Genomic DNA, 11,598 nt, shown 5'->3' with positions numbered 1-11,598 from the left:
TATAAATATAACAAGATAATGGATGTTTTTATTGCCATGCAATGTTTGCATTTCTTCGTCTATTATCTTTGTACAGTTTAACGTAAACATCTTTGTTGCTGACTCTTTGTTCCCAATGATGTTTTGAAAAATGCAGAAGATTCTGATTGGTGCAAGTCGAAGCTGCGCAAAGTCTTTCTCGCTATTCAAACAAAATTTATTTTTTTTCTTCTTGGATGGAGGCTCATTTTTTTTTGCGGACATACGAAATTGTGAATACAACACCACGTGCGAAAACACAAATGTTCGGGTCGCTTCTCTGATTCGAATTGGATTTTTATTTTTTTGTTTGGCAATTGCTGAAGAGAGTGATGGCGAGGCACACGAGGAAAGGAAGGAATCCGGGACCGGTCGATGAGTGGCTCGATACGCTTGGGTATTACAGGAAGAACGTTGCTTACGATGAAACGTGCCTCTTCAGGGCGGTTTCCGAGCAGGTGAGTTGGGCTTAAAAGTTTACTTAACTTTAGGTGAGTTTAATTGTTTTGTTTGAAGTTGTTTGGATGCCAATTGTTCCATGAGAAGATCAGGAAGGATTGCATTGATTATGGGAGGGTGAATCACAGGCAGTTCTTGCAGTGTTTTGAGAAGAGATCAGATTGGGACATCTATTTGGACCGGTTGGGTAAGCACATGGCTGTGTGTGGGCAGACTGAGATCCAGTTGATCAGCAAAACCTATAAGTAAGCATTGAATTTAGATTTTAGTTTTGTAAAATTAATTGTGTTAAACTTTACAGGAAAGGCGTTTTGCTGTTTGATGGGCTCACCAGGTGCATGAAGGATGTCACCAATCTGAATCCTTATGATGATGATATGCTGTTGTGCCATATGGGTGAGGATCATTATGATGCTGTTTACAAGAAGGATTATATCCAAGATGCTGGCTTTTGTCAATGTAAGTGTAAAGGAAATTTGCTGAATGATTTGCTGATCTGTATTTTCTTCTTCAGCTATTGTCTACAGTGTTCTGTATGAAAACGTTTTCCAAATCCCAAAGGTGAGCAACATAGTGCAAACTATGTTATACCAAAAGCCACCAGCTGGAAACAGTTCGGATTTGGAAGTGACTGATATTAACAGCAATGTAAAGGATGCAAAGGTTAAATCCAATCACGATGATGAGAAGGGCTTCAACGATCTGGAGTACATGCTGAAGACGAGCATCGCACCGTTCCCGTTCAAGGTGGCCAAAGCCCTGGATCCGACCATCTACAGAAACATCGAGTACGACACTTGGACCGAGATGAGGAAGGAGATGCGTCTCGGGGATTGGTATTACGGCGACGCGAATTTGATCCAAGGCACCGGGTGCGTCCTGCACGACAACGACGAGCAGTTGAAGTGCTACATACAGGAGATACTGAAGAACGAGAAGTGCGTGGTTTACATCACGTCGCGCGCGGAGAAGCGCACCGTGAACATCAAAGACCTGAGGCCGGAGGAGGACGCGAAGCCGTGGCCTCTGCCGTACAGGTTTTCGAAGAACCTGGTGCTCTCCATTCCGAAGATCGAGTTGCCGGACAAGAAGGGTTTGAGGAAGAAGCGCGAGAAGAAGAGGTGCAGCAGCAAGTGCAGCAACGATTCAGAGTCGCAGGTCGATAACGTCGAAGCGGCCACAGCCGTCGTGAGCGCTTTCGAGGGCGCGCCTTTGGTAACTGATTTAAAAGTTGATTCTCAATTTGTTATGTTTCTTTCTTTTTGTAGCAAATGCAATCGGATATTATGGAGGCGCAGCAGCAGCAGCAGCAGACGGTGGACGCAGTTAAAGAAGGAGCAACTTCGATGATTCCTGAACAAGGGTATACATACCAGGAGTACAATTGGGAGAACTCCGGCGACGTTTCTCAGGAGCAAATCATGTGGGCTCAGGTGCCGACAACATCGCAGAGCGTCTACTTCAATGTGAAGACTCCGGATGTATACCAGACTGCAGATCCTAGGTTCTACTATCCGTCCGAGTCGTACCAGCCTAGGTACACCGTCTGGCCTAACGGGGAGTACGTCCCGCCGTTGCCTCCTCAAGATCAGATCGTGCCGCCGAGTCCGCACGGTACGGAAATCGGGCAATCGCCGGATTTCACGTACATCTTCAGCAGTGACGGCAGTTATTCTCCGTCTTGCTACTGCGCGGACAACAAACCGCCGCCACCGTACGCTACTCCTCCTAGCCCTCAGGTACGTGGTGCTTCATCTTTAACAACTTCAATCTAATCAATTTCTCTTCTTCCGTCAGGTGGAAATGTATCAACCGGTCTATCCGACCGCTCCGCCCGTGACTCCGGTAATTTTGGCGTCGGACATGTCCGGCATGATGATGCCATCACCGCAGGTCGCAATGTACAGTCCAGGTATAGAGATGCCCTTCATCCCGACATCTCCCTTCATCTATCCGCCCACACCACCTGCGGCCTGGTATCCATCTGGGATCAACTCGCAAGGTTTCATTTTCCCAACCGCAAACGCTCCAACAGCGAACGGATCCAAATAAATCGATCATTTCACTAGTTTATTAGCAAAACTTATCGAAAGTCTGATTTATTATATATGATATATACTTGTTGTTGTTGTGTTCAATGTTTATTAATGTTATTACCAATATTTCTTTTCTGTACGAAATCCAGAGTTATATTTTCATTGTTATTCTAGAATATCCATATTATTTCACTTTGTTTATACCAAATATATTTTCAACGTTCTTGTTTTACGGCGAACAATGTTCAATAAATACGAGAAAAAAAAGACTTGTTTTATAATTTATTTATCGTTTTTTTTTTGTTTGTTTGTTAATTGAAATTTCTATAATGATTCTGCTTAAGCGTAACAAATTAGACAGTGGCGCTGATGAGTTCAGTGTACTTCTTGATCTTCTTGGAAACGCTCATGTCGACGTAACGATCGCCGATGCTCACGACCATTCCACCCAAAATCGTTGGGTCAACCTTTGTGGACAACAGAGCGGTTTCGGACGATTTCAGGAATGTCTTCAACACGGCTTCCAGCTTCTGGCGTTGAGCCGGCTCCATCGGAGCAGCGGTGGTAACCTCGCAGTGAACCTATAATCAATACACACACACACAATCAAATATTGTTACATAATTTGCAGAAATATGCACTGACCTCTCCCCTGTGAGCAGACATCATAAGTTTGTAGTGGTTGATGACATTGTTGACCTTCTTCAGGCGGCCGTTTTCAGCCAAGCACTGGAGCAAGTTGGAGGTCTCCTGTTTCATGGACATTTTCGAGGAGACAGACTTGAGGGCTTCAGCCTTCAATTTCCTCTTGATGGTCGGGTTCATGATGAATTCAAACAGAAGTCCATCAACTTTCATTTGGTCCTGGAACTTGATCAGATCCTTCTCGACAGCATCAAGGGTTTTCTGCTTGCTGGCAGCAGAGTACAGGGCAGTGGCATAACGACCCTCAATGCCAAAAACTTGGATTGGGGCTTTGACCAGCTGCTGGTTAGCGTTGCTGGTGCTCAATTGGCGAACCTACAAGAAGATGGTTACGTTGAATTTGGCGAATGTTATTATATAAGAAAAATCCAATAGGATGACCCATACATAACCTACATGGATATTATGTAATCAATATTATTTAGACTTAAATGATGGGGAACTTGAGGAGATGATGAATAAAGACTTGACTTACAATCATGGAAAGCTTGTTGGATGCCATTCTGGAGGACCTTCTGCGGTATTTCCTTGCGAAATTCGTTTAACAAAAAAGCTCCGCACCTTATCAGCTGCAACTGGGCAAATGTCAATTTGCAACTTGAAAGTTTACCATGGGATATTTGGTTTCTTCATCTTGGCAGCAACCGAAAATCTATATTTATAAATCCTCAATATCTCCTACATCTATAGTAATTCCAATCATTTCTATACACTAGAAGGATATGTGATAATTAAGATTTATTATAAATCTAATTGAGAAAGCTTTGTTCTTGTTGTAATTGATTTAAATGAGCGATCGTGAATTCAAATAATCGAGTTCTTCTGTTGGCATGGACGGTGAAAAGTCCCCAAAACACTTTGTCTTGTCATTTTATATTTTGTGTTTGATTCGTGCTTGTATGTGTGAGAGCGAAAATTGACAAAAATTGGGGAGAAATATATGTTAAGTTGTCCTATAAGAAGATGAGGCTTTTTGGTAGAACCAATAGGAGTTAGAGTATCAAGAAAATTTTGCGAACGAGAGTCGTCATCACAATCGAGATTACAATGTTGAAGGTGATATATTGATAGGGGAAACGATTGGAATTGCAAACAACTGTTAGGGTGTTTTGTTTCAGGAGAAAGGGCAGTTGAAGTTCGAGGACAAATGGCCTAACATGAGACCTATTGTCCTGAAGCTCCTCAAACAAGAGCCAGTGTCACCTGGAGAATGGCAGGATCTCTTCTATGATGTGCATCTGGTCTGCCTGTGGGACGAGAAAGGACCTGCCAAACTGAAGGATTATCTGCAGGAGGACATTGTGCAGTTCATCAAGCAGGCTCAGATAAGAGTTCTGGCACAGAGGGAAGAGCAGGCTCTGCTCAAGGCTTACATAGCCGAGTGGAGAAAGTTCTTTACACAATGCAATTATTTGCCAACACCGTTCAGGCAACTGGAGAATACTTTATTAGTAAGTGTCTTCTTTCAGTGTTTTGAACTTTTTTGTTGATAATTTTGTTAATAATGCATTCGTTGGTTATAGGGGAAATCAGGAACCTCAACTCTCTTAAGTGGAAATGCCAAAAAGGGTCAGGCTGATGAGAGTATAGTAAGAAAATTAATGTTAGATTCGTGGAATGTGAGTATTTTTAGTGATATTAAACATAGGTTACAAGAAAGTGCTATGAAACTGGTGCATGCAGAGAGGAACGGTGAAGCATTTGATTCGCAATTAGTAATAGGTATTATGATGTTGATCTTCGTTTGCCTTAAATTCACTTGTGCTTGTTGCAGGTGTGAGGGAGTCTTATGTTAATTTATGTTCAAATCCTAACGATAAGATGCAAATATATAGAGAGAATTTCGAATCAGCCTACATAAAATCGACTGAGATGTTTTATAGAGTGAAGGCACCAGATTATTTAGCAAAGAACGGAGTGCAGGCTTACATGAAATATGCGGACTCTAAGTTGAGGGAGGAGGAGGCTAGGGCTCAGAAGTATTTGGAAGCGGGCAGCAACGCGGTCATACAGAGTTGCGTGGACGTGCTCGTCGGAAAGAATTTGTCGGTGCTGTTGGCCGAATGCGCCCCACTCACTAAAGCCGGCGAAACGGATCGTCTGCAACTGATGTTCAGATTGTTGGAGAGAGTTCCGGATGGGGTGCAGCCTATGCTCATGGAATTGGAGCAACATATCACGTTGGCGGGTCTCGCCGATATGATTGCGGCCGCCGACGTTATAACCCAGGATTCGGAGAAGTACGTCGAGCGGCTGCTGGAGCTGTTCAGAAAATTCAGTACTCTAGTGCATAAGGCCTTCAACGATGATCCCAGATTCTTGACGGCCAGAGATAAGGCCTTCAAGGCGGTAGTGAACGACACGAACGTATTCAGATTGGAATTGAACACCGGGAAGAATCCTGGCCCGAAGACCGTCGCTCCAGAGAGCAAGTGTCCGGAGCTGTTGGCCAACTATTGTGATATGCTTCTTCGACGGACGCCCCTCTCGAAACGCCTCACCACCGAGGAAATCGAATCTCGATTGAGGGACGTCCTGCTAGTGCTCAAGTACGTCTCGAATAAGGACGTTTTCATGAGGTATCACAAAGCACATTTAACTAGAAGACTGATTTTGGACGCTAGGTAAATCCCATTGATTCGATCATCACGAATTCTTTGTCTTATTCATTATTTGCTTTCGAAATAACAGTGCAGACAGCGAGAAGGAGGAAGACATGGTGGAATGGCTAAGGGAGGTCGGAATGCCGGCAGATTACGTGAACAAGTTGGCGAGGATGTTCCAGGACATCAAGGTGAGCGAGGATTTGAATTGTCTGTTCCGCACGTCCACTGCTCGTCACGATGCCATCAACATCAAGATACTGAACGCCGGCGCTTGGGCTCGCGGCTCGGAACGCGTGACCGTCAGCCTTCCGGTAGAGCTCGAAGACTACATTCCAGAGGTCGAGGAGTTCTACAAGAAGAAACATTCGGGCAGAAAATTACAATGGTATTTGATCGTGAAGATACACTCGAATATTTCTAAAACAATTAACTTTTAGGTATCATCATATGAGCAACGGCACTATAACCTTCATGAACGAAGTCGGAAAGTTTGATCTGGACGTGACAACCTTCCAGATGGCGGTGCTCTTCGCGTGGAATCAGCGACCCCGAGACAAAGTCAGCTACGAGAATCTCCGTCTGGCAACCGAATTACCCGATGCCGAACTGCGAAGGACCCTTTGGTCCTTGGTGGCGTTCCCTAAACTTAAGAGGCAGCTATTGCTGTTAAGCCCCGCCGTTTCGGGCTCCAAAGACTTTACAGAGCACACGCTCTTTTGGATCAACCAGAACTTCTCACTGATCAAGAACGGAAAACCCCAGAGGCGCGGAAAGGTATTAATTACATAATGAAATATACTAATGAGGAAACCTTATTAAATCGAATCGCTTTCAGGTTAATTTGATCGGAAGACTCCAGTTGAGCACGGAGCGATCGCAGCTCGAGGATAATCAGTCCATCGTGCAGCTGAGAATATTGCGAACGCAGGAGGCGATCATAAAGATACTCAAGATGCGGAAGCGGATCACGAATGCCGCTCTGCAAACGGAACTCGTCGACATCCTGAAAAACATGTTCCTACCATCCAAGAAGATGATCAAGGAGCAGCTGGAATGGCTCATCGAACACAAGTACATGAAGCGCGACGATGACGACATCAACACGTTCATCTATATGGCGTGAATGAACGACGACGAATCCGTTCCTCCGTTTCATCTCTATACTATTATTATTTTTTTTTGTTTATTATTATTTTATTTAATTATTAGTTTTTATCGTGGTTACTGCGTGGAAGTTGTGCTCCGGTTTCAAAAGAAATGAAAGGAGGAAACCTTTACATTTCTCCCATAATCACCATACGTTTATTTTAATTATTGTAAATTTTTTAGCAATTGTACAGGAAAGAATACTGCAGAAAAGGAAAAACAACAAACTATATAAAGTGAAATAAAAATAATGGCCACTCTATCGCTTTACTTATTTGTAGAAATAATATTGAGTGTTTGGTTGCATAATAGGAAAAATCGTATTTAAAGTATATGTGGTTGCATATTCTGCTCATGTCAGATGGATCAACGACTTTTCCCCCTTGCGTTGCATTGTTGTTGTCAGTTGTTGTGGTGTGTTTGAATTGATGATTTCGATGTGCGCTCGTCTTTGATCAATTGAATTAGGATGAGCGAAGAGAAGATGAAGCCCGGTTTCAAGTGGATGCACCCCTCGGAGGTGATGAAACTGCACAACCTGAAGAGGAAGAAGAAAGCGCTGCAGGCTCGCATGCAGACGACGAAAAAGGAGGTCGTACCTGCAACAACAAGTGGAAATTTCGAGAACGTGCTGACTTCGGCGAAGAGGAAGAATCCCTTCATCACGAGCAGCGACACCAAGAGGACGAAACCCGAGGTGAACACAGAAGAGTCCGCAGACCAGACGCTCTTCAAGCTGCTGCATCTGAATGCAGATAAACAGGCAAAACCTGCAGAGAACTATGTAAGTTTTGATAATATTTTAAATAAGTTGGACAATAAGAAGAGTGAACCAGTCGAGGTGGTCAAGGTGGCCGGCGAGAAGTGGATACCAATTGATTGGACATTGAAAACAAAAGTGAGATTTCTCTCATCGAAGCCGTTTGCATGGAATCAGAAATTGAAGATCAGCGAGGAGGCATCAGGACTCACAAGTTTCACGAGGTGCTTAGATACGAGGACGACAACATCTTCATTGGACACATCCTCAAATTCAAAGTTTCATCAATGCTGCCTTTACTGGCAGCAACCTTCACTGCCATGGATGAACTTGTTCCCCAGGACAACAATGAAAGCTTCTGCAGGTGGAAGCAGTGTCGGCTCCAATTCGACTATCAGGGAGAGCCTGCACATAGCATGGACAGAGAGTTTGAAGTCATTGTTCCAGTTGATTCGAACGAAGCAGTGTCCATACTTTTACGCATGTGCAAATAGTTTTACAGTGCTATTCAGAGCTGCTGGTATCGGTGGTTTCAACGAAATGCATGCGCTAGTCACACCAACTACCAGGGGTTTCAGGCAGTCTTTGAGGCAGGAGGAGATCGAGTTCACAATGCCTCTGAAGAAAAAGATTGAGGTGGACGCTGGCTATGACAGTTTAGACTCTAAAAAGGAGGAGGATGAAGATGAGACTACAGATGAGGATTGGCTGGAAAGCATGGGCATCAACAAGGAGGATATCAAGAAAATAAATTACACTCAGGTGAGAGATTTACATGATTACAAAGATTAACTGGATTTCAAAATAATTTCTTTTTTTTTAGGCGAAAATAACGCAAAAGGCTGAATGCGAATTGGATAACAGTGAACAGAGTTTAGTGCTGATACAAGGACCCGAAGTGCAGGCCTTTTACAGCTACTTGGTCAATTGCAAGAGCGCTGTAGCGCCTACAGGTACTTACGCGGGGATTCCACCGACACTCTTGGCGCCCGTTGCGTTTAATGGGGCCACGTTGAACGCGTTAAAAGTGCGCGAGAGCAAAGTGCATTTAGACAACGACTACTATTACTCGTTGGATTTGTCTGGTCCAATACTGCCGCATCTAATACACAATCTGTGCTTGATCCATCCCGAAGAGAACAGCATGACTGCAACGTTCTCGAACTTTGAGTCGACTTTGGCTTTAGGGAAAATAACTGTGGGCGAACAGGACGGCGACGGCAACGTGGTGTTCAAGCAAGAGAACTTATCCGACTGCGGTTTGGCGAGTAGCGTTCTCAAGAGTTTCGTGTCGGACAGTGCGAATCGCGTCTCCAATTTTGAATGTATAAAGTACACCGCAGAAACGAGCACGTACGCGTGGGATTAAGGGCATAAATCAATCGTTGTTTCGCCCAAAATCACTCGTTTCTTTTTTTAGTTTAATTTATTACATGTAAAGATTGTGCTCGGGCAGTCTGTCCTGAAGCACACATTCCCGTACCGGCGGCAGATCGATCTTCCGGAGCAGCTCCACGAACGGTTTCGAATTTACGGAATCCAACGGTGTGTTGTCGATGTAACCGATGAAGAGCGAACAGGATTTACCTACGTGCTTGGCGTAAGAGAAGACGCCAGCCGTTACGCCGGTCACCAGATTCGGCACTTGGAGCGTTGGGTAGCAGGTGTTTCCATCAGTCGAGAGCATCAGCATGTTCGAATCGCTCTTGTTCTGGTACGTGGCCAAAGGGCTCGTCGTCATCGCGTACACCACCTCGGAGAGATTGATCCATGGCATCAAAATCTCGGTAGCCTTGAATATATTACACACAATAAAAATTGTACAAAGAACAAAAACAAAATCTTTTACCTTTCCAATGGAGACACCTTCGATTAATTTACATACAACTATGTAATGATCATTCAACTTGTAAAAAGTCAATTCGTTTTTCTTCGTTGAGAACATAGGCTCCGAGACCAGGCACAATTTCAATAGCTTACTCAAATAACTGGTGTCTGCGATGAGCAGAGTGTTTATGTTTGGCGGAAGCACCAAACTATTGGGAATTTCCAAGCTGCAATTTTCAAAATGTTTCATTATCGAATAATCCATTAAAACTTCTTCACTTACTCTATCGTTATGGGAAGATTTTCGTCGATCAAAGCCCTCGTTGGGGGTTCCACTATTTCACCGAAATTGTAATTCATTTTAAATTATTAATTAAATGGAACTGTTAAACCAAATAAACATCACAGTCATTCGGTGGAAACAAAAAACAACATAACCTCAATTCAAATCCGGTACATTTGGTTGCATACACAAAAAAAAAGGCAAACACGATTTTCAAATTGAGCTAATTTATTTAACTAAATAGAAATCTCAAATTAATAAAAACCGTGGCTGGCGAAATTATGCAAGACGCGCAAGCCAAGCGAAGTGTGGAGAGGAAGGAAGAAGAAGAAGATTTAACTAAATCACATTTGATGATTCGTTGATTTTGAAGAAGTTGCCTTTATAGAATTGCAACTCTTTGATGCTATCCCTGATGTCCGTCAACGCTCTGTGGTTGTACTCCTTCTTGGGAACGTTCTTAAACAAATCATTGTTCCACCTGCGACACAGCTCTTTAATTGTTGATGTGTCTATTATCCTGTAATGCAAGTACTCGTCCAACTTGGGCATGTACTTCTTCAGGAACAATCTATCCATGTAAACGCTGTTTCCCGCCAAAGGACTGGCACTTTTCGTCACGTGTTTAGTAATAAAATCCATAACAGTGTCTTCAGCCTGCTGTAAAGTGATCTGAGAATTCTTAGCCGCTTCCGTTAATCCAGTCTGCAATCGAAACAAGATCACTGCATATAACCGTATTAACAATTACAAAATTCCTTACTTTACTGTGCTGCTTTACACACCACTCATTCATTTCCTTCAATTTTTCCTCAGGTGTTTGTATGATGAGATTGGGACCTTCAGCAATGATATTCAAATCAGAGTCTGTGACTATGCAAGCAATCTCCATTATTGTATCGTTCTCAATATCTAATCCAGTCATCTGTTAAAAAAAAGTAATAATAAAGTTAAACAAAATTGGAAAAACAATTATTAAGTGCAAATACCTCGAGATCCACCCAAACTATCCTATTCATTTCCACATCCAGGACCATTTTCGAGAACTGCCTAGTGTTTCCTGCAAATTAGTGTTCAGCTGTTGAGATTCAAAGCTATAGCTAAACTGACCTAAAAGAGAATGTCTAACACTCCTGAGCATTGAGCACAACATCTTGTGGTTTAAGGTTAACTGAAAATCGATACGAAATTGGTAATTGCAATTAATATGACTTTCAGCTTTAGAGATTTGAATTATTGGAAATTAATTAAGTGTGCGTCCCTTAAATAACGATTCTACTACTTTAGGTTATGCCAAAATTAATACTGATTAATACTGTTGAGCAGGCAACCCAAGTTGCACTATTTAAATAATTACACAAATTACTTAATTACAATCTCACTTTTTTACATAATACTAGTGTAATCAAATATTAAGACATTATTGAAATTTACATCTTGTATTTATATAAGCATATTTTCGATCCAGTCTCAAAATGTAAACACACATTTTTTCCAGTTAAATTTTTGAGTTTTTCAATTTTGAACGCGAAGTACAGCCATAATTATAAAACCACAGTGAGATATCAATACTTGCTAGATTCCCCAAACATTCAGCTTTCATATGCATCTTTTGGATCATTCTATGTATTATAGTTTTCGAGAAAATCAATGAAATGTGAAAACACTACTTTTTCGAGCATTTTTTCAATTTTGAACGCGAAGTACAGCCATAATTATAAAACCACAGTGAGATATCAATACTTGCTAGATTCCCCA

The 11,598-nt window shown here is 42.5% G+C and overlaps 6 protein-coding genes across 7 annotated transcripts; 3 read left to right on the top strand and 3 right to left on the bottom strand.

The window, feature by feature from the left end:
* Positions 1-258: 258 nt before the first annotated feature.
* Positions 259-2,748, top strand: LOC108569159 (protein ovarian tumor locus-like). Its single transcript, XM_017930601.1, has 6 exons — positions 259-476; positions 535-722; positions 779-936; positions 992-1,692; positions 1,746-2,216; positions 2,275-2,748. Exons 1-6 carry the CDS (start codon positions 351-353, stop codon positions 2,527-2,529), a joined length of 1,899 nt encoding a protein of 632 aa, XP_017786090.1. The 5' UTR covers positions 259-350; the 3' UTR covers positions 2,530-2,748.
* Positions 2,749-2,816: 68 nt separating this feature from the next.
* On the bottom strand, positions 2,817-3,825 carry LOC108569161 (ATP synthase subunit O, mitochondrial). Its single transcript, XM_017930603.1, has 3 exons — positions 3,694-3,825; positions 3,159-3,533; positions 2,817-3,094 (listed from the first exon to the last, which is right to left on the bottom strand). The coding sequence occupies exons 1-3, from the start codon at positions 3,718-3,720 to the stop codon at positions 2,867-2,869; spliced, it is 630 nt and encodes a 209-aa protein (XP_017786092.1). The 5' UTR covers positions 3,721-3,825; the 3' UTR covers positions 2,817-2,866.
* A 240-nt stretch (positions 3,826-4,065) lies between these two features.
* Positions 4,066-7,221, top strand: LOC108569158 (cullin-5). 2 transcript variants are annotated; one of them, XM_017930600.1, is made up of 7 exons: positions 4,066-4,274; positions 4,340-4,669; positions 4,742-4,940; positions 4,993-5,842; positions 5,910-6,209; positions 6,262-6,598; positions 6,660-7,221. In XM_017930600.1, exons 1-7 carry the CDS (start codon positions 4,266-4,268, stop codon positions 6,945-6,947), a joined length of 2,313 nt encoding a protein of 770 aa, XP_017786089.1. In that variant the 5' UTR covers positions 4,066-4,265; the 3' UTR covers positions 6,948-7,221. The 2 variants fall into 2 exon arrangements, with proteins under 2 accessions (XP_017786089.1, XP_017786087.1); XM_017930598.1 differs by having other exon boundaries at positions 4,067-4,274; positions 4,337-4,669.
* A 42-nt stretch (positions 7,222-7,263) lies between these two features.
* LOC108569160 (protein downstream neighbor of son homolog) lies at positions 7,264-9,305 on the top strand. The gene is made up of 2 exons (XM_017930602.1): positions 7,264-8,492; positions 8,554-9,305. Exons 1-2 carry the CDS (start codon positions 7,440-7,442, stop codon positions 9,097-9,099), a joined length of 1,599 nt encoding a protein of 532 aa, XP_017786091.1. The 5' UTR covers positions 7,264-7,439; the 3' UTR covers positions 9,100-9,305.
* On the bottom strand, positions 9,160-10,002 carry LOC108569156. Its single transcript, XM_017930596.1, has 3 exons — positions 9,841-10,002; positions 9,580-9,784; positions 9,160-9,522 (listed from the first exon to the last, which is right to left on the bottom strand). Exons 1-3 carry the CDS (start codon positions 9,915-9,917, stop codon positions 9,160-9,162), a joined length of 645 nt encoding a protein of 214 aa, XP_017786085.1. The 5' UTR covers positions 9,918-10,002.
* A 94-nt stretch (positions 10,003-10,096) lies between these two features.
* LOC108569157 (oligoribonuclease, mitochondrial) lies at positions 10,097-11,148 on the bottom strand. Its single transcript, XM_017930597.1, has 4 exons — positions 10,951-11,148; positions 10,830-10,900; positions 10,604-10,765; positions 10,097-10,545 (listed from the first exon to the last, which is right to left on the bottom strand). Exons 1-4 carry the CDS (start codon positions 10,991-10,993, stop codon positions 10,180-10,182), a joined length of 642 nt encoding a protein of 213 aa, XP_017786086.1. The 5' UTR covers positions 10,994-11,148; the 3' UTR covers positions 10,097-10,179.
* Positions 11,149-11,598: the final 450 nt, after the last annotated feature.

The sequence above is a fragment of the Nicrophorus vespilloides genome, unplaced genomic scaffold (assembly GCF_001412225.1).
Source record: "Nicrophorus vespilloides isolate i.1.1-1 unplaced genomic scaffold, Nicve_v1.0, whole genome shotgun sequence".
In the NCBI taxonomy this organism is placed as follows: domain Eukaryota; kingdom Metazoa; phylum Arthropoda; class Insecta; order Coleoptera; family Silphidae; genus Nicrophorus; species Nicrophorus vespilloides.
The sequence above is the reverse complement of the archived record's forward strand: the minus strand, read 5'-3'. Positions and strand labels throughout refer to the sequence as shown.

What these genes read in the sequence shown, in the direction of transcription:
- LOC108569159 (XM_017930601.1), top strand. Translation starts at nt 351, where the DNA reads ATGGCGAGGCACACGAGGAAAGGAAGGAATCCGGGACCGGTCGATGAG. An exon ending in TCAGGGCGGTTTCCGAGCAG is followed by an intron (nt 477 to 534) that starts GTGAGTTGGGCT and finishes TTTTGTTTGAAG; the next exon opens with TTGTTTGGATGCCAATTGTT. An exon ending in AGATGCTGGCTTTTGTCAAT is followed by an intron (nt 937 to 991) that starts GTAAGTGTAAAG and finishes TTTCTTCTTCAG; the next exon opens with CTATTGTCTACAGTGTTCTG.
- LOC108569161 (XM_017930603.1), bottom strand. Translation starts at nt 3,720, where the DNA reads ATGGCATCCAACAAGCTTTCCATGATT. An exon ending in CCAACAAGCTTTCCATGATT is followed by an intron (nt 3,534 to 3,693) that starts GTAAGTCAAGTC and finishes ATCTTCTTGTAG; the next exon opens with GTTCGCCAATTGAGCACCAG. An exon ending in TGTCTGCTCACAGGGGAGAG is followed by an intron (nt 3,095 to 3,158) that starts GTCAGTGCATAT and finishes TATTGATTATAG; the next exon opens with GTTCACTGCGAGGTTACCAC.
- LOC108569158 (XM_017930598.1), top strand. An exon ending in AACTGGAGAATACTTTATTA is followed by an intron (nt 4,670 to 4,741) that starts GTAAGTGTCTTC and finishes CGTTGGTTATAG; the next exon opens with GGGAAATCAGGAACCTCAAC. An exon ending in TCGGGCAGAAAATTACAATG is followed by an intron (nt 6,210 to 6,261) that starts GTATTTGATCGT and finishes ATTAACTTTTAG; the next exon opens with GTATCATCATATGAGCAACG.
- LOC108569160 (XM_017930602.1), top strand. Translation starts at nt 7,440, where the DNA reads ATGAGCGAAGAGAAGATGAAGCCCGGTTTCAAGTGGATGCACCCCTCG. An exon ending in AGAAAATAAATTACACTCAG is followed by an intron (nt 8,493 to 8,553) that starts GTGAGAGATTTA and finishes CTTTTTTTTTAG; the next exon opens with GCGAAAATAACGCAAAAGGC.
- LOC108569156 (XM_017930596.1), bottom strand. Translation starts at nt 9,917, where the DNA reads ATGAATTACAATTTCGGTGAAATAGTGGAACCCCCAACGAGGGCTTTG. An exon ending in AATCTTCCCATAACGATAGA is followed by an intron (nt 9,785 to 9,840) that starts GTAAGTGAAGAA and finishes TGAAAATTGCAG; the next exon opens with CTTGGAAATTCCCAATAGTT. An exon ending in AAGGTGTCTCCATTGGAAAG is followed by an intron (nt 9,523 to 9,579) that starts GTAAAAGATTTT and finishes AATATATTCAAG; the next exon opens with GCTACCGAGATTTTGATGCC.
- LOC108569157 (XM_017930597.1), bottom strand. Translation starts at nt 10,993, where the DNA reads ATGTTGTGCTCAATGCTCAGGAGTGTTAGACATTCTCTTTTAG. An exon ending in TGTTAGACATTCTCTTTTAG is followed by an intron (nt 10,901 to 10,950) that starts GTCAGTTTAGCT and finishes ACTAATTTGCAG; the next exon opens with GAAACACTAGGCAGTTCTCG. An exon ending in GTGTAAAGCAGCACAGTAAA is followed by an intron (nt 10,546 to 10,603) that starts GTAAGGAATTTT and finishes TTTCGATTGCAG; the next exon opens with ACTGGATTAACGGAAGCGGC.